Source organism: Scomber scombrus, chromosome 4, assembly GCF_963691925.1.
Source record: "Scomber scombrus chromosome 4, fScoSco1.1, whole genome shotgun sequence".
NCBI lineage: Eukaryota > Metazoa > Chordata > Actinopteri > Scombriformes > Scombridae > Scomber > Scomber scombrus.
The window spans coordinates 5,125,953-5,147,041 of record NC_084973.1 but is presented as its reverse complement, the minus strand read 5'-3'; the positions used below and the strand labels follow the sequence as shown (position 1 = coordinate 5,147,041).

Below are 21,089 nucleotides of genomic sequence, written 5' to 3'. Positions count from 1 at the left end.
ATTCTATAGTAACAAGGTCCTACTGGGAGGTGAATCAGTACAAGGAGAAGGTCGAGGTGACTCACGGATTGGCCTGTCCAAAGATGAACATGGAACTGTAAGGCAGGATGGGTTTGGGTCCACTCTGACTGAGATCCTCCAAGGTCTTCTCATTCATAGGCATTGTCTCACAGTCAATACTGTTCACTGGAAAGATACATTACAACATGGATCGTTTTTCTACCTCTGCTAGGCACAGTCTGATACAATGAATTCACCATAGTCACCATTTAAAGTCAGGCTTTCCAGAATATCTGAGGAAGCTAACACTGCTTATTATCAGTCTGTAGATACCTATAGTCCTATGTTTTGGTCACATTTGTGTATACCGAATTATGCTTTTTAAGAAAATTGTCTCAGACCCTGTTCAACCATCTGCAATCACTGCTTTCTTTGTGGTACCCTCATATTTGTACTTCAAAGGCATAGATTTTGGCTAGATGCCATGATTCTTTTTGTGGACATTTTCTGTTCTTTCCACCCACTATTCATGGATTACAGACATCTTTTACTTCATTAAGTTAGAATAAATACATGTACAATAAGAAGATCATCTCTTGGCCCAGAAGTTAAGGAGCAGATGCTCCGCTTTGTCAGATTTACCTCATCTTTCTCTTCAGAGTACATCTTTCACCTTTGTACTTTGGATAAAGTATTTGGCTTTGCTGTAAGTGGCTATGAACCAAAACCTTTAATCAAATAGCTGAAATTGAAATCATCTACATTTGATGGTGTGTGCATCCGGTAGGCCTTGGTAGGTACTGACATTGTATAAGTGTGGTCTCTCCAGGTGGGGATGTGATGGTCACAGGAGGAATTTGGATAGAGGTTTGGCCAGTTCGTCTGACGTTCCTCTGGTTGTCTGAGTCCTCAGGTTGGTCAAGAGGCCAGTTGGGCTCCACAGAGCCCTCCTGGGGGGAGATGGCTAGAGACTCCCCCTCTGAGTCACCAAACCTGTCCCTAGAATAGATAGACAGATATCAACTTACACATTAATAGACAGCACATTCTATAGATGTACACCCTGCATTTGGAGGCGATTGGAAAAGTCCCAAATGCAGATAATTTAACTCAAAATCATTATTTTATTGTGACACATGAGTAAGGCATTGAATAGGTGGCATGAGAAATCAATAAGAGAAATCAATAAATAGTTTTATCTCCGAATTTTCAGATATTTTTCCAAATACATGTCTTTTTATTTTATCTTGGGGATGCTCTCCCTCTTCTATCACATCATCTCAGTGCTGCTCTCCTTCTTCTAGCTCATAATTTCCCTGGTCGCCTTTGCCTTCCACCTTTTCACTGCCCTGGTGCACTCTTTCTATTGCCAGCAAGTGTTTCCAAAAAGATTCAGAGTGACCTATCATTTTTTCTTTATTAGTCACCATTATTAATAATGGTGTACAACTGCTGGAAAGTTTGAGTTAGTGTGTGTTGTTTTTCACTTGCTCTCTGTTTCATCCTCCTGCATGCCCCTCGCTGTTGTGTCAATGCAAGCTTTCTTTAAGGGTTTATATGGGCTACTAGGTAAATATCTACATATAAAAAATGATATTCACCGATTGGGTCACTTTTACATAGTGTTGCCAATGATCCATGATATCCGGTGTTTATCCAGTAATGCTAATTAAATGGCGCTCTGAGATTCAATTTGAAAATGCAGTTAAAATACAAACTCTCAGCTAAGCTTTGACTGAACTGTCACTGCATCGCTAACTACTGTCAGGGTTTCAACCAGAGTAAACAGGTTTAAACACATTACTCCTGTTTTAGCCTCTTTACAATGGCTTCCAGTTGTTTTAGAATTGATTCCAAGGTTCTTTTAAGTACTTACAAGGAACTAAATAGTCTGACTCCTCAATATATCTTGGATCTTTTATCCCTATACGATTCTGTATACGATTAGTTCATTTTTTTATGTTTCAAGATATAGCACTGGTAAATATTTGGGTTTAGTCAGGTTTAATCCCTCAGCTAATCAAACACAAGTTACTTAACAAAACAGACTTCAACAAAACAACCTTGCCACTATCCATCTGTGGCCTTTCTGTATTTCTTCTAGTGGAAGTTGGAAACCTAAAACACGTTTAGCAGGAAAAAAAGCCATCAGCAGTTGTTGCGTGCCATCGGGACTGAGAGAGGCTGCACAGAAAGCTGTCAGCACCGGGAGAAAAGGCATCTGCTGCCTTGTTCTTAAGTTTCTCACAACCAACCTGAAAACCTTATCGTCCAATTCTATTAGTTTAAGTGCACCACACTCCTGGCCCGCACTGTGAATTTCTAATTGAACTTTGAGTTTTTATTAAACATAGTCCTTACTACAGATAAAGTAATTATAGTAGGTGATGTTAATATTCATGTGGATGTCAATAATGATTGCACTACACTTATCTCATTATTAGACTTAATTGGCTTTCTCTCAGAGTGTAAATAAACACACTCACTCTTTTAACCTATGGAATCCAAATTAAACATTTAATAATTTTTCCACAAAATTCTATTTTATCAGAGCATTATTTGATCACTTTTGAATACCAATTATTGGATTACACACTATGAGATAAAAATGTCTTCCCATTGATGTCTATCTGATAGTGCTGTAGCTAAATTTGAGGAAGCATTTCCATCAGCACTGAATTCAATGCTGTCTCAATACAACAGAGGACTCTTGTGCTAACTTTAGTCCCTCCCAAATGGATTATCTTGTTGATAGTGCTGCAGGCTCACTGCGAACGACTCAGCCCCATCGCTCCTTTAAAGAAGAATATAATAAAACAAAAGAGCAGAGCTCCATGGTGTAACACCAAAACCCACACATTAAAGCAAATATCACAGAAATTTGAAAGGATATGGTGTTCCACCGAACTGGTAGAATCTCACTTAGTCTTCAAAATAGTCTTAAAATATATAGGAAGGTCCTCTGTAATGCAAGTCCTCTGTATTACTCATCATTAATAGAGAAGAATAAAAACAGCCCTACGTTCCTTTTTAGTACTTTGGCTAGGCTGACAACGAGTCATAACTCTATTGATCCATGTAATCCTATAGCTCTCAGTAGTGATGACTTCATGAGTTTCTTTAAAGATAAAATTCTAACTATTGGGGACAAAATTCATCACCTCCTGCCCTCAATTGGGACTAATTTATCATCTAACGCAGGAACCTTAAAAACAGCTGTAAAACCTGATATATATTCAGACTGTGTGTGTTTCTCCAATTGACCTTTCTGAACTAACGATTTCTTCATCTAAACCATCAACCTGTCTCTTAGACCCCATCCCAGGCTGCTTAAGGAAGTTTTACCCTTATTTATCACTTGTCACTGTCTTTAGTAACAGGATATGTACCATAGTCCTTAGTAGTCCTTAGTAGTTGTAATTAAATCTCTTCTTAAAAACCATACTCTTTATTCAGGCATTTTAGTCAATCATAGACCTATATCTAACCTTCCCTTTCCTTCTACGATCCTTGAGAATGTCTCCAATCAGTTGTTTGACTTTCTAGATAACTATAATTTATTAGAGCGTGTCAGCACAGATCGCATCACTACACTGGTGAAACACAACTTTCTAATTGCATCAGACAAAGGACGTCTCTGTACTTGCCTTGTTAGATCTTAGAGCTGCGTTTGACACCATTGACCATCAAATCATATTAAAGAGAATGGAACATATAATTGGCATTAAAGGAACTGCATTAAGCTGGTACACGTTAATGATGATTCCACAAGGTTCTATACTTAGACCAATACTATTCACCTTATATATCCTTTCTTTACGTAATATTATTAGGAAACACTCCATAAATTGTCGTTGTTATGCAGATGATACCCAATTATATTTATCAATGAAGCCAGATGAAGGCAATCAGTTAACTAAACTACAAACATGCCTTGAGGACATAAAGACCTTGACGACCTGCAATTTTCTGCAACTAAACTCAGACAAAACTTATCAGACAAGTTATTGTGCTTGGCCCTAACGTCTTAAAAAAACATTATCTAATGATAGAACTACTCTGGATGGCATTACTCTGTCCTCCAGCACCACTGTAAATAATCTGGGAGTTATCTTTGACCAGGATATGTCCTTTAACTCCCACATAAAACACATTTCAAAGACTGCCTTCATTAATGTAACATTGCAAAAATCAGGCATATCTTGTCTCAGAAAGATGCAGAAAAACTAGTCCATGCATTTTTTGGGATGGCTAGATTATTATTTTTTATTATCAGGCTGTCCAAACAATTCTCTAAAGACTCTCCAGCTGGTCCAAAATGCAGCTGCACGTGTACTGACAAAAACTAGAGAAGAGAGATCATATTTCTACCATTTTAGTTTCTTTGCTTTGGCTCCCTGTGAAATCTAGAATAGAATTTAAAAAATTTAAAAAAGAGCCTTCAGTTATCAGGCTAACTCTCCTGTGGAAACATCTTCCATTTTGGGTCAGGGTGGTAGACACCCTCTTTACATTTAAGAGTAGGCTTAAAAGGCTTTCTTTTTGATAGAGCTAATAGTTAGAGGCAGACTTAGCCCCTATTTATGCTGCTATAGGCCTAGACTGCAGTGGGACTTGCCATGATGCACTGAGCTCCTTTCATCTCCTCTCCCTCCTCATTTGTATGCATTCATGTACCATTATTGCATGTTATTAACTTGGCATCTTCCCCGCAGTTTTGTACTTTTTTACCTTACAGGTGATCTTTGGCTGTGGACCGACAGTTGACCAGCGTGACGCCCACTGCTGCTGCTATTATTATTAGTCATTTTTCTATCATTACTATTGTTGCTGTGCTTTTCTATGTCTCTTACTGCTGCTCTCCACCTCCCTCTTCCTATCTCAACCCAACCTGTCAAAGCAGATGGTCAACCACCTAGAGTCCAGTTCTGCTTGGGGTTTCTTCCTGTTAAAGGGGAGTTTTTCCTTGTTACTGTTGCCTTGGCAGCTCATGGAGGAATGTTGGGTTTCTGTAAATAGGTGTCTGTGAGAAGTGCCCTGAGAAAACTTCTGTTGTGATTTACGGTTTTATGAATAAAATTGACCTTGCCCGTTTCAGGGACAGCACGCAGCAGCATACATGACTCTGGTAGAACCTTGGCGTCTACGGGGAGCATCATCTCTTGCTGGATTCACTTGAATTTGGAACACTGCTGTTTTAAGGTGCTGCTTATGTATTATTGACATTCTTGTAAAGATCACATTGTGAGTAAAGGCCATAAAGTAGTTATGGTGTTAACCTGTGACATTGAGTTTTCTCTCTGTCATTGGACTCCTCTCCTTCAGCTGTGCATTGGCCCCTGGATCCATGGGTCCGATGTCTCCTCCTCTCTCCATTGGCCCCACCATCTCCTCTGGAATTCCTATCCCCATCCCTGTTAGACGAACGTCCATCTTTGTGGTGGGATCTTCGCTCTCCCCTCCCTCCACTGTTCACTGTCCCATTGCCCTCTTGAGACTGCCGGTGTGAATGATGATGCCGATGTTCTCTTTCGTTCGTGACTCCTCCACCTCCACTGTCATCCACCGAGCTCTGATGGTGATTCCTCCTGCCTCCCTCCTGGCTCCGGGACCTCTCGCTCTTCTCCTCTTTGCCCCGGCTGCCATTGTGATCTTTGGAGCGGCTGTGATGGACATGGTGCCTGCCCTCCTTACTGGTCTCACCGTTGTTATTTGTCTCCTCCCTGGTTCTGGTTCGGTCCCTGTCTCTGTGGTGGTGGCGGCGGCGGGGCTGGGGAGGCAGAGGAGGAGGAGGGTCGGTGGCGGTCTCGTCTTCATCTGGCATGCAGGACTTGTGATGGTGGTGTTGGTGGCCGCCGAGCAAAGGACCATCCCGGGGCTCGACAACAAGTGGACGGTCAAGGTGGGTCATCATGTCTGGCCGGATGTGGAGCGCTGTGGACAGGCGGAGACGTTCCTCAGGCTCCAGCTCACTGTAGAGGGCCTCGCAGCTTGCTCGGTTCTGCCTTCTCAGCTGGTTGGCCCTCTGCTCCCACACCGACATCGTCTTCATGGACTTCTGCTGCTCCTTACTAGTGGAGAGGCAGAAGAACCAGACAAGTCAAAACCACCAGGACACTGATATTACTATATACAGTAAAATACAATGTAAAGCATCTACTAAACCCTCTAATCTGATGTCAGTTTCACGGTTTTCTCACAACACATTTTCATTACTACATAAGATATAAGCCTTTCTAATAGATACACAACAAGCAGGGTTTCCTTTGAGGTTTGACACATTCATTAGTTATGCACTTTATTTACTTCACAGCACATAAACCAGCAGTATATCTCATTTTACATCTAGTGATGGCACACATGTAGTCCCTACATGCTGAGTGATTTACAGTATGACCAAGGTGCAATTGAGCTTTCAACACAGCAAACCACTGGCTACATTTATCAAAACTGTCTACTGTGGAGAGAGCTCATCCATGAATATGCCTGAGTACAAGCCAAGCATGGCAACATTACCATGCTTTGACACGCTACTGTTTCTGTCAATGTATGTGCACAGTACTTTGAAATGACTGAACGCATGCACTTTTGATACTTTTCTTTACTACTATACTTCTTTACTACTATACTTTTGGACTGTCTTTTCACCGGTTTTTACTGTGGAACTTTAAAGATTAAAAATGTCATCATCAAAGGTGGCATTTCATGAGAGGGGTCCATCTGTTAACTACATAGATTATGAACGGAAAATAACTTTATCCCATGTTCTCAGTGCTCCGCCATCCTGCAAATGCCTTTTTCATACTTACCTCATACATGTGTCAAATCTCAACAGCAAGCACACTGAACTACGCTTTGTAAGAAGTCCAGCTCAGAGGTGGATGAAAACATGGGATTTGGACTGGACTCACTGAATGAACAAAAAAGCCCATAACATGGTGTGCATGGCATGAATGCTCTGTTTAAATAACGTGGTCTTGCTCCAACGATGTAAATAATAAGAACATGATCATGTACGTTTTTTACGCATGTAATCATCATCATCATCATCGACCACCTTGCTTGCAGGCGGTTGGGTTTACCTCAGGTAGTGATGGACTGGGGTGCAGACATAACTCCTACAAACACATAAAGGGAGCAGCATTGAAACAAACAGAGGGACAGAAGGAACTTCAAAAGGGACAGAAACATATTATAGCAGACGGACAAAAGCACAAAGGAGGCAAATGAGCTACACAGAGCTGACAAGGGACAGAAACACGTACAGTAGAGATGCAAAATTATATTTAAAAACTCAAAAGTAACTTTTTGCTGAGTAGAAGCAAGGAAGTAATGGGTACAGGTGACACTGAATGCACAATTGTGCCACTGCAGTGTTGAAAAGCTGTGGGATGTTTGACTTGCCTGACAGATTGCATTCGTTTCAGTGTTTTATTATGGGACGTACCTCCTTATGAGACATCTCAGAAAGGACCGGGGGTTGTACAAGTAACTACAGATACAGTTTGTGACTATGTAGAAGCGGCTTCTGTGATGTGTGTGCAAGTAGCTGTTACTCAAATCGACATGTCAGAACGTCCATGCAGTGTCGAGCACCAAATTGCCTTTCGTCGCCAATTAAAAACCACAATATGTGACTTCCAGTTGTTAGACCTATCCGTCAAGCAACACAGTGCTTAAAGCTGCTTTATAATCATAGTGCAGTTCAATCTGATCTGTGACTAGAATGGAAAACGCTCTCTTGTTCACTGACAGCCAAGCTTGCATATTAAAACAGCTGAATCTGGCATTGCTTCTGCTTTAATAGGGTAACGTGTATTTAAACATGACCATAGTGGGTGCAAAGACACCTCATTTTATGTTCAAATTAAAAGCTACTATTTCCTATTAATTCTTTACGGTTAATTAGTTAGCTTAGCTTCGTTTGGTGTTTTTAGGGCATGGAAAATGCTTCTAAAGATAATGAATAGAACCAAGCTTACTTTATTTATACTGTCAACAAATCCCATGATCCTCCACTCTGTCTAATGGACTGTGTTTATGCACTGGGTTTATCTAAAGTAAAGTAATTTACAATTTGGATTTGGATCACATTTCCTTGATATTTGTGCTTTTGCTTTTTGTCCTTAGGGGCAATATGCATTTGTCACCATTAAAGTATGATGTCCCAGCCAGCTTGTCCATGTGGGCCCCATAAAGGTTCAATTGGGCTGCAAATATGGGTCCCAAGTGGGTTTGTCTGCAGTTTCCATGGTGGCCCCACCCGTGTTTGCCCATATGGGCTTCAAGTGAGTTCTTACTGGGTTTCCGGTGGGGCCAACTGGGTGAGTTACATGAGACCCATATGGGGTCTAAGTGGGATCAGAATGGACTTTAATGGGGCCCATTTAGCCAGCCCACATGGGCTTCACATGTGGGGCCCATGTTACTGAAACAATACGGGCCCATGCTCCCTTAGCCCACTTCCCTTATGGGGCTCATACAGTCAGTCCAAGTGGGCTTTACATGTGGGGCCCATGTTACTGAAACCATGCGGGACCCGCAAAATTTGCCCAGTTCCAGCCCATGCCCACTCAGTACCCACGTAGCCCGCATTTAACCCATGTGGGGCCCACATGGATATGCTGGCTGGGATACAGTATCAGGTTTTGATACACACACAATCCTGGTGAGTAGATCAATTAATTGCTGGTTTGGTTCTGCACATGAGATGTGTTGACAAAAAGAAAAATCCTTAATCAGCAGTTTCAATCCAGTAGTATTGCCGTAAACCTTCAAAATCCCACATCAATCTGACCCTTCAAGTCACTCAGCATCTGTATGTGATTCTAATCATGTTCTTCATTTGTACAGCAAATACAAAAACATGATTAGTCACACAGACAGAAGCCAATAAGGCAGTAATAGCATGCAATACACATTTACAACCAGCCTTGGGAGATGACTAACAGCTGCAAATATACATGTTGCACACATACAATATGAGAAGATATACAGTATACTGAAATCTATAGGAATAAAAGGATACAGGACACACACAATAGGATGCCAATCACAAACAGATACCATGATCACTAACACAGTGACACGGGACACTCGTCAATCACAGAGAAACAATAAAAAACAGAACACAGGGGAGAAAATATTGATACACGCAGCTCTATAACAGAAAAGCTGCTGGTTTTTTGTGTGTGTTTTTTTAACAATTCAACTCTGGAGAATGACGTAATGTTGAGAACAGAAGAAAAACAGAGTTTAGTAGCAGAATGGCAGGAGAATAATGGAGGATTTCAAAATTGTATAACAGAGAGGTAATAACTCACAGTGAGTTAACGCTGCAGATGGATGAGCTGCTAGAGTGCGCGTTACCTCGACTGCGTGTTAGAAAACTGCACATGCAGAAAACAAACATGGGGGAGGAGAGGGGAGGGGGGGAGGAGGGGGGCGGAGGGGACACACATCATTTAGGACGAAGTCAGAGAAACAGCCAGACACCATTCGACACATTTCTCTGTCTTCTCTTTGTGTCTCCCATCACATTTCTATGCGATGGGCACTTCAAAAAAAGCTCAGAAACACAAGACTCAAGACTGAACCGGAAAAGGAAAATGTCACACAAATGTACTGTCAGACATTTTGACTGCCGTAGTGACAGTGAGATTCATCTGATTTGACTTTAATACATTTTTCATGCCTAAATGAACAAGGGCATTAATCTAAAAGCCCATAGTCAAGTTTTATATAAACAAGCAAAATTGAATAGGACTAGTCATGCGATAGATACATAGAATTTTACGGATATTTGTAGCTGTGGAGCTGCTCTGGATACAAGAATAATGTAATGGGTGGAGCTGAGGCAAGTGTCAAAACACAGTAATGTCGGAGTTGGATTGCAGCACCAAGTAAAAACAGAGGATACTGTGCTGCTACAGACAATTTTATTCAAATCCATGGATTCAGTGGGAAGTCAGGTGAAGTTCATCAGGCTTCAATAATGGAAAAATGGCCCAGTATGGCTCTGTATACCAGTATGTAATATGAGAGCATGTCTAAATTCAGAGAAGTACTGTGCATATTTTATACATGTAGCACAGCAGCAGTAAACTCATTAAGAAATAAAATCTCCCAACATGGTGACAGGATGCTTTTCTCTTTTACATGTCACACTGTGAAGATATTACATATATATAAGAGCTGTCAACGTTAACCTGTTAATCGCGCACCAAACAAAGTGTGGATCATTAACCTTGTTGCAGTGGGTGAACTAACAGCTTCTACCTGTTGAGAAGATCTCACAGTCAGAAGTAGGAGATGAGGAGAGGAGCAGGGGTAGATCTACCTTAGGTCTCTAAACTGAAAGCCTGAGGTAGGAAGAGCGAGGGAATCATGTGCCTAATTTTGTATGGTAGCCTTATCATGCAAAAAGTAAAAATAGTCACACTACCAAATAAACCACAATTTGAAATAAATCTAAAGTTCATAAAGTAACCTTCTTTGCATTCATAAAAATGGCTTTACATGTTTAATATGGATTTCAAAACTGTTGTGAAATGCAAAATAATAGAATTTTAAACATGCGATAAAAAATGCGATTAATCACAATTAACTATTGAAATTCATTGATTGCGATTAAAGAAAAAATAATCATTTGACAGCTCTAATATAAATAGATAAATGTGATATTACAAGTTTTTGGACTATAGCAGCTACCACAGGATGAATCTGATCCTTCAAAACTGCTGGGACATTTTTATTATCAGCTTAAATTCAAACTCAGTTTCCTGTATGCTTCTATTTATCAACCTTTTATCTGTTATTCATATGAAAATATGAATTAGTGCCGTTTTATCACCCCTCGCACCGAGGTTCAAATCCACCAATGAGATTATTGATGTGCCACAGCAGCTCTCTTGTGTTTGTGTAACACAAAAAGACTTCACAGCTAATGCATAATAACACAGTTGCATGTAACAAAATATAGAACAGTATACAGGACAGTATGGTTAGAAGAATAGCAAAGAGAGTCTACAACTGTGCTGTACATTGTTTTGTACATTTTGTTTGGACTGCTATGAAAAAATATGTGAAACAAATATAAAACAATACATACTGTATTATATCCCAGTGGAGCTGCCTGGGTAAACGATTGGACCAATAAATATATGAAATATCATATATATCAAACATTTCAACATACACTGTAATGTACAGGCAGCTGTATGAAGGGTTATATTTAACTGCACAACAGTTTTAAGTGTCTTTGCTTGTTCTGGAAATCTTTTAGTTAAATATCGGTCAATCAAATGTCAGATCTGCTGCATGTTTACGCTTTAAAGAGCGCATTGTGGTTGGATATCCATGGACACACTGACTCTTTTAAAGGGTGTTAATATTGCTATTGCTAATGAATTTTCTAGAAATCTACAGCTCAGGACAGCCTTGTGAAAAAAAAGAAGTGAAGAATGTGTTCAAACTGACATTGGACACTGAGTCTGAGGAGGTTAGTCTACATTATGCTTTGTTTCAGAAATACACTTATGGTCCTCTGGGAGAAGCAAAACAAGAGCTAAATCAGACACACATCATGCATGAGCATATTAACATATATAACGAACAAAAGTTGCAAAAACTATAGAGAAATTACAAAGTAAATGTGGAGCTTTGCTGTTGTTGTTGTTGTTAATATAGAAAATTAAAATAAGGCTAATAGTGGTCAAAACCCCTTCCAGGTAACTTTAACTCTTCATTATTGGCTTTTTGTTGAAGTTTGGATGGTGAGGAGTGTTTGAAATTGGACAACAGATACATATTTTCAACATTCAAATATCATGAGCAGATCAGGTCTGAAATGTCCTGATCAACAATGTTCAGGATCATTGTGTGCAGGATCATTAAAGGAGTAGTGTGTAGAATGTTGTATCATCTAGCAGAACAGACTTGGCAGAAATGAAATATATTTAAATTTTCTATAAAACCCCATGAAAATAATAACCCTTGTGTTTTTGTTATCTTTGAATGACCTATCTACATAGGGAGCGGGTCCTCTTCCACAGAGGCCGCCATGTTGCACCGCCATGTTTCTACAGTAGCCCAAAATGGACAAACCAAACAGTGGTTCTAGAGAGGGTTCTCCTATATGCTTGAAAGGGGAGGGGTATTCATTTGGTTTCAATCTGCAACCTCAACACTAGATGCCACTAAATCCTACACACTTGGCCTCTAAGCAAAGTGCTCAGTCCTGCATCAGTGTGTGTGTGTGTGTGTGTGTGTGTGTGTGTGTGTGTGTGTGTGTGTGTGTGTGTGTGTGTGAGCTGTGTGTATTGACATATTGATGAAGTAATCTTTAGTGTTTCTAGCAGGTTAGCTGTACAACAAAGAATCGCTGTGTGTGTGTTTTCTGTTGGTGTGTTTTAAAGTGAGACAGTGAAAGAACAGAAGAGGCTTTGATACTTACGCTGTGATGGACATATTAGCGGCTGACATGGGGCTGACCTCCTTTACTTCCTTGGCTTTCTGAAGGGCGATCTTCTTATTGATGGCCTCCTCTTGCTCCTCTTCATCCTAGACGGGATACACACATACATGCATACAACCTTTTAAAGGCAGAGGCCTTTATGTAACACTATTATACTACTACTTTACATGTGGGGTACATACTGTCAGCAACATCATAAATACAGGATTTCCAGCAGATTTGAGCTTTGTGTGGACATTTAATAAGCTTTCCAACTGAGAACAGGTAGATGCAGTTGGCCGATTTTTGGTGATCAACCAGCCAATCAGATTCCTATATGACCTATCACAGATTCTCCAATGTATCTAAATGGCAGAGAGAACCAGGGACTTGATTGAAACATGCTCCAATCAAGAGGCAGACCTTGTTAACTTGATGTTCACCTTCATAAATGCATATATAACATACATTTCCACTAGAGCCCGACCGATATATCAGCCGATATTGGCCTATTACAGATATATTGGCAACGGTGTAAATGTTGTCCGATATGTGCCAATAAGTTATACAGGCAGTATTTAATCGGTCGGGCCTTAATTTCCATATCACATTAACTCCATCAGTAGAACAATAGTTATGTCATATTTACCGCTCTGCTGCTGTCTGAGTCTCGTCTAACAGAAATACTGTTTTCCTGCACTGAAATGTGAAGTTACTGTTAATGAAACTCAACACTTCAAATTAATAAAAATGGTTCATATTAAAAATCTTCCAGCTCATACTGGGCACAATCTCAGCCTTTACTGGTAGGATTGTAATGTGAAATAATTAGCAGGAAGCATAGAGTTTCAGTAATGGCAGCTTAACAGTGATTATGAAACAATAATATCAAGTGAATGAAAACTACGCTTGTGTTGCAGTGATAAACTGATAGCAACAGAGTAGTGAGTATGACATAAATACTGAGATTTTTTATTTATTTTTTTTTTTACCTGGCCTTTAGTTAGTGCTGGGCTGGCATCAAATGCATTTTATTGATCATCTTCTTTTATGAATAAGATGGAGTTATGAGCTTCTGGCATTATATCTATCAAACTACGACAATCTCACTACCACAGCGGACAGTATTATGACACCAATAAACTAACAAGTATTCACTGTCTTGTAAAGAAAAGGGATAAAAGGCCTTGTGCATGTCAAATTTGGACTTTTATTGATAGTGATAGCGGCCCTCTCTCCTGGTATAAAGCCATATGAAGCCAGCTGTAAAGAAATACCGTACCTTAGTGAGCTCCTGGGCATTTGCAAGGTTATCGACAGCAATGGCCAAGAAGACGTTGAGGAGCGTATCTGGTTATTTGTAGTCTCAGGAAAAAGATCATATGATTGATAAACACAGAATCAATATTTACAATCACAGCTGTTCTTCAAAAATGATGATAAAGTCGTCCACGGGGCCGCCTGACAACCACACAGGGGTAAATCAGTTTGGATCAATTGGGCAGGATACAGTTTCCAAAGAGGGTGAGCACGATGAAATAAATTGAGGAGAACATTCCTCCGTGGACTCCGCCATGTGATTCGATCCCGTGATACATGACTGCGTTCCAGTCCTCTCCAGTCAGGATCTGCAGGCGAGACGCACAAGTTTTCTGAGTCCAGTTCAGCACTACAAGCAGAACAAGGGGAAAAAAAAAAAAAAAAAAGGAGGAGAAATTTGACCTTTACCTGGAAGACGGTGAGAATTGCTGCTGGGAACGTGTCAAAGTTGGTTGTCGGGGTTTCGTCTTCAAAATTAAACCTGCGGGGGGAGAAAACCAAACAGTCTTTGGATGTAATCACCCCTTTCAAAGCCACAGCAGTCACATTCAGTCCTCCACCTCCTGGAGGATGGAGCAGCGTGACCTCTCCATTAGGCTGCTGCAGATTACTCCAGCACAATACAAGCCCATTACATTCTATTCTTCTGTGTCTGGTGTGTGTGTGACCTTATGACTCATCTCTGACTGTTTATTCTCCTCAAATGGATGAGTTGTGCTAATGCTGACATTTTTGTATCTCTGTCTGTCTGCTGGGACCTAATTACTGTACATCTCCACCCAATGTGAAGGATGCAGATAAAGGAGGTTGTGATGGTAGCAGGATTTATTGTGTCTTCTCAAAAATACATGAGAGCTTTTCTCATTAGGAGAGCACAGAAAGCAGAAGGGGGGAAAACTGAATTTCTTTTAGAGGTCTATTAAATGTTTTTATTTCAATCAAATTCTGATGGGAATTTTTCTCCCAGATTTTACATTTTACTTCCTATTTAAATTAATCTCAGGTTTTAGGTACCAATACTGTTTATTAGCATTTAAACTCTTGACTGGAGTGTAAAGACAGCATAGCAGCAAAAAGAACAACGAGTAAGATGCTCTGGACACAGAAGTGCAGTATAGGCTTTTTATTCTATTAGTTTTGATGTTTTGTTCTACTTTATTTTATATTATTTAACATTTATAGCATGCTGTATGTTTTATTTTATTATATTCATCTGTTTCTTTTGTCATTTAATCTCTTTTTATCCTAGTTTTAGTCTAACTTTTATTAAACTTATATGTCAGCCTATCTATATGTCAGTTTGGAAGCCACTAGTCTCTCTTCTCAATAGCCGTTTTATTTCTCCACATCAAGTGTTCGCAGTAGGAACAAGTTACTCACTGTCCACCAAACAGCTGCATGCCCAGCAGAGCGAAGACCACAATGAAGAGGAAGAGGAGGAACAGCAGGCTGATGATGGACTTCATGGAGTTGAGTAGAGATACAACCAGGTTTCTCAAAGAGTTCCAGTACCTACACACACACACACACACACACACACACATATGAAAATATACAGAAATTCTTGTTCCCAGTAGGCTGAAGTATTGTGAAGACAGACATCTGTGATCACTCACTTGGTGACTTTGAAGATCCTGAGCAGTCTCAGAGCCCGGAGGACACTGATCCCAAATGAGGCCCCCGGTTTGATGGCAGCCCAGACCACCTCAAAAATACTGCCAATAATCACCTGTGAATACAGTCTGGTTATTGCAGCATCCTCCACAGCATCCTCCACAGCAGCAGTGGAAGAACGCTGAGAACATTTACTTAAGTGAAAGAACCAGTAAAACAATGGAAACAGTACTCTATTACCAGTGATAGTAAACGCACTATCCTTTCTGACAGACATACAGTACACAAGTTAGCAGAGATAAATAAACTAACGTTTGTGACAGAGGTACAGTTGATATTATTAACTTCCAGTGATGGATATGCTGATGTTTGTGACAGAAATACAGTAGATATCATTAGCTACCAGTGATTCATATGCTAATGTTTGTCCCAGAAATACAGTAGATATTAGCTAGCAGTGATGCATATGCTAATGTTTGTCACAGAAAATACAGTAGATATTAACTAGCAGTGATGAATATGCTAACGTTTGTGACCGAAATACAGTAGATATCATTAGCTACCAGTGATTCATATGCTAATGTTTGTCACAGAAATACAGTAGATATTAACTAGCAGTGATGCATATGCTAATGTTTGTCACAGAAATACAGTAGATATTAGCTAGCAGTGATGCATATGCTGATGTTTGTCACAGAAATACAGTAGATATTAACTAGCAGTGATGAATATGCTAACGTTTGTGACAGAAATACAGTAGATATCATTAGCTACCAGTGATTCATATGCTAATGTTTGTCACAGAAATACAGTAGATATTAACTAGCAGTGATGCATATGCTAACGTACGTCACAGAAATACAGTAGATATTAGCTAGCAGTGATGCATATGCTAATGTTTGTCACAGAAATACAGTAGATATTAGCTAGCAGTGATGCATATGCTAATGTTTGTCACAGAAATACAGTAGATATTAACTAGCAGTGATGAATATGCTAACGTTTGTGACAGAAATACAGTATATATCATTAGCTACCAGTGATTCATATGCTAATGTTTGTCACAGAAATAGAGTAGATATTAGCTAGCAGTGATGCATATGCTAACGTACGTCACAGAAATACAGTAGATGTTAACTAGCAGTGATGAATATGCTAACGTTTGTGACAGAAATACAGTAGATATCATTAGCAACCAGTGATGCATATGCTAATGTTTGTCACAGAAATACAGTAGATATTAGCTAGCAGTGATGCATATGCTAACGTACGTCACAGAAATACAGCAGATGTTATAAGCTATCAGCGATATTACGGGTAAAATTATGTATTTCATTAACTCATCATGTTTTTCACTGTTAAACCATAATCTGAAAAGTAACTAGTAACCATAGACTGTATATAAAATGGACGTAACATCCGTGACGTCACCCATTGGTTTGTGGACTGCTGCTTGGAAGCGAATAGTATCGGATCTGAGCAGCGCCATCTTGAAAATGTCAGGTGCATGCTGGGTAAAAAAACAAACACGGATTCTACTTATATGGGCATCAGGAGGAGCACGAGGCACCCTCCTGATCCTGTGAACCAATCAACCTGTCAATCACAACGTAGCCACGCCCTAATCTATGCATACCCTGCTTTATCGTCAAATATAAAATCAGGGAGGCCAAAATTTCACAAATTAACATTATACTGCATTGAAGGAGGCTTTAAACTAGCGATTGAGACCATAAACACATTTGCAAACGTTTACTGAGGTTATAAATCAAGTGAGAAGTTGGTGAATTCTCCATTGACTTGTATAGAGACGGAAGTCCTTTTGACACCAAAACGGTCTCCCCCTGGTGGCCTTTTGATAGAATGCAGTTTTAAGTTACTTCCGCGTTCGCATCATTTCAGAGGACCCGAACTCCCCGCCTGCTAGTAACTTGCTATTACAAGTATAATTCTGACCTATAAAATGTAGCGAAACAGAAGTATATTGTAGCACAAAATAAAGATACTAGTAGTAGAAGTAAAGTACTGTACAAATACATCAAAACTGTACCAAACCTTTGACAGTAAGTACAGTACTTACTAAAATTCTAAATTCTATGTTTATTTATTATTTTCAAAAAATATTGCATACATATTTAATTAAAACCTTTTTTTCTTTCTTTTTTCAAATTGGTTTGTTGATTTTGACAATAATGAAGATCATGTCTGCTAATAGTCCATCAGCAGCTGGAGATGGAACTCTCTTTTGTGAGTGATATTTGTATCTTTTGTTATTCTGGCTATGATCAAAACTTTTTTTCAGAAATAGCAGTCGTTTAATCATTTGACTCACTCTACACATGCTTACGCTCTAAAAACCACTGATTGCTTTCATTCACAGCTGAGCAACTGACAACTCACCCCAAAGTCAAAACAGTTGAATGAGGAATGGAAGTAGTTCTGGGGTCCAAGGCCGTACATTTTCATGGACATCTCTGCCAAAAACAGGCCCAGGAATACAAACTCAGCCAGGTCTGTCCAGAGACAATAAGAAAACACACAGATCAATGCCCCGGGTTAAATAGGTCCTCCCTGCTGATTTCTACAACTCAATAGAGCTGGTCTGCCTGTTCAGCTGTACCCACAGCAAATACAACACAGAGTATATTGTTTGATGAAATAACTGCTGTATTCTCCCATGATGGAGTGTGTGAGGTGTATGTTTGCTCACGTGTGTACATGAAATGTACAATGGTACTTTGGTTTGTTGCATGTTTGCAAATGGCTTTATGTCACCTCAGTGTTTTTTTGACCTTTCTGAGGAATAAGAGTCAAGAATAAGAGTGACAGTTGCTATGAAAACAGGTGATCATAATCTGTATAGTTGCACCTAGCAGCTGTAGTAGTTATGACCAGGAGCAGTGGCACAATTGAGATGATACATAAAGGTTGATTGAATGCTCGTCTAGACTTTGCAAATGTTAGCTGACTGAATGGATCAAATTCTGATTTATCCAATTCATCCATGGCTGAAGAAATATGATTTAACAGCAGCAACAGTAGTGACCGAGTGGGCTACTGCGGAGCCTGTAACATAAGCACGTGTTTTTGTAATTACTCTTATTGCCAGCAGGGGGAGAAACATTCCGCACAGCTGCTTTAACAGTGATTTGCAACAGTTTTGGGAAGCACACACAAATGATTTGTCCTGCTGATTACTGCTGATAGAGGTACCAGAATCAAAAAGCTCTATGTATCATTCTGGAGTCATATGGCCAATTTAGAGGACTTGTTGTACATTTAATGCACAGACTGAATTTTTGTTATAACAACGTTTTCCTGACTAAATAAGAAACAATCAAAAACAGTTTGGGAAAAAAAACAAAAAAACTTTGTTATCAGGCTATTTGTTAGTTTAACAATCAAAAAATCATGTTATCTGAAATATATACATTTGAGCTAAAATGCTTTACTAATGACAGTGCTGGTAATGTTAACCACAACAATCAGCATATTCTGTGCACAGAAACATGACCTTTCCTTTTTCTAGCCTTGTCTATAAATCCTTATACTGTACCAGCATGACCCAGATGACTGAGGATCAGTCACAGCGAGAGGGCCACAGAAAAAAACACAACACAAAAATCCCTCATGTGAAGAAAAACAACACTGTTCTAACTTTGGCAGAAAATTGAGTGTCCATGTAGACAATCATCCCTCATAGTGAAAAGCTGATATGAGAAAATATGTTTTTCAGGGCCTTAAATGTTGCAACCACAAAGTTCTCTAAAGCTGTCGTCTTTGAAGCGAGACCATGTAACTTTTATGGAACGGCGGTCTTCATGGTCACAAATGACAAGTATCAAGAAATTGATAATGATAAATACTGACACTGGAGAAGTCAGTAATATTACTTATATAATATATTATTACATAATATCAATCTGAAGTATGTTGACATTAACTACCATAATCTATTGGTCTTAAAAGCATAATGATAAGAATATGTTTGTTTATGAATTCAACATTTCATTTGTAGGACATGTTCATCTCTCTTTAAATTCTCTGTGCAGGTAAAACCTATCTAAGCCAGTATATAATTCCTGGAACTCACACAGTGCATAGGTGAGCCACTCAGGCTGGTCGTAGTGTACGATAGCTACACATAGCGTGTTGAGGCCGACCAGACACAACACAGTCCAGTAGAAGCTCTGAGACTTGACCAGACGGCGGATGGTGAAACGAATCCTCTTCTCTTTCCTCTTGAAGTAAGACGAGTTGTCGTTCTTGCCCTTCGCGTTGGCCCTGGCGAACGGCGACCCTTGGGGGGCAGTTGGAACAAAACATACCAAAATGGCAATAAAGTTACTGAGTCTACAACCAAGGTCGTCTTATCAATTTAAACTGTGAATGTTACTTTTTTTTCCAAACATGGCTTTGGTTTAACTCAACACATTTAATAATAACTTTAATGTAGAGAAGTGTACATGATTTGAAGTCTAACACAGTCCAGTTGAATTTTTGTAAAAAATGGATTCCACGGTGTAAAAAGGATTAGTTGGAAGAGTCAAGGGAACGACTGTGTCAGATAATTAACTTCTACCCTTCTCAACTAAAGGCTTTTTATACTCTGACCAGCTCTGACTGTGATGTAACCAAAGTGAAGCCCTCGGCTCTTCTACATCACAGCGCTGCGCTCGTCATCGCTCCCATTTAGCCTTGTACTATATTAAACCTTCTGTAACTTAAATTAAGCCCAAATGTCAAGTGGGACTGGACACGAAAGGAAAGGAGAAAAATTGTTCTATTAGAATTTCATTACTAGCACAGGAAGACTAGTGGACTAATCATTTCCTGGTCTATTTTAATCCAGACATCTGACTCATACTGTGTCACCTGAAGACCCACATTATCCCACTCTGTTCTATTCTATCTATACAAGCACTGAATTACAGGTATATGTTTATAGTCATTTTATAGCAATTAATGACACCAATAACAATACTTTCATTCCACTTTAATTCTGCAACAGCTGCTCATTACTTAGTTTGGTAATCTCTTGTCTGGTGATAAACACATGCATCACATACTGTGGCTAAAGAGCTCACTGGTGTCAAACTGCCTTTCTTTCCTGAACAGAAAATAAGTGTATGAAGAGTTTGCACTTATAAGCAGATATAAGGACATTTGAAATGTTGTACAGTATTTGACAGCAATAATAACTTCCAGTGGTTGAATGGAACAAAGTAGATTTACTCAAGTACAGTACTTAAGTGCAATTTTGAGGTACTTGTGCATGAGTTTTTTCCATTTTATGCCACTTTACATGTCTACCCATTTAATCCTCTTTGATTTAATGTTGTGAGGCAATAAAACAGGAACAATTCTAAAAGGTAAAGTGTTAACAGATGACAGCTAAAGGCCAAATCCAGAGTGCCATTAAGCTGTTCAGGCTCTTCCAGTTAACAGTTAGTGGGTGGTAAGAGTGCCTATGTTTTAACCAATGATGACTGTGCTAAATGATGATGGCTGGATGATGTTATGCTATCACTATCATGTGCACTATATAGACCTTTTTCACAGAAGACATCTTGACATGTCACAGTAGGAAAAACACAGGTGTAAATAAGGAAATTAATTACACTTGAATAGAACAGAGGCCTCGTTAGTGTTATCAGGAACAGCTGGGCTTTTCCTTGTGCGACAAGTCAAACTGTGCTGT

The 21,089-nt window shown here is 39.5% G+C and overlaps 1 protein-coding gene across 1 annotated transcript in view; it reads right to left on the bottom strand.

Moving 5' to 3' along the window:
* Nucleotides 1-21,089, bottom strand: part of cacna1ba (calcium channel, voltage-dependent, N type, alpha 1B subunit, a) — a 153,975-nt gene that overhangs the window by 45,479 nt on the left and 87,407 nt on the right. Inside the window, exons 11-22 of the mRNA XM_062417131.1 lie at nt 19,482-19,699; nt 17,789-17,901; nt 15,391-15,503; nt 15,155-15,286; nt 14,183-14,255; nt 13,965-14,082; nt 13,737-13,804; nt 12,455-12,561; nt 7,083-7,118; nt 5,280-6,071; nt 806-993; nt 66-186 (exon numbers count right to left, since the gene is read on the bottom strand). Of these exons, the coding sequence (XP_062273115.1) occupies nt 66-186; nt 806-993; nt 5,280-6,071; nt 7,083-7,118; nt 12,455-12,561; nt 13,737-13,804; nt 13,965-14,082; nt 14,183-14,255; nt 15,155-15,286; nt 15,391-15,503; nt 17,789-17,901; nt 19,482-19,699 (2,079 nt within the window). The remainder of the gene's footprint in view (nt 1-65; nt 187-805; nt 994-5,279; nt 6,072-7,082; nt 7,119-12,454; nt 12,562-13,736; nt 13,805-13,964; nt 14,083-14,182; nt 14,256-15,154; nt 15,287-15,390; nt 15,504-17,788; nt 17,902-19,481; nt 19,700-21,089) is intronic.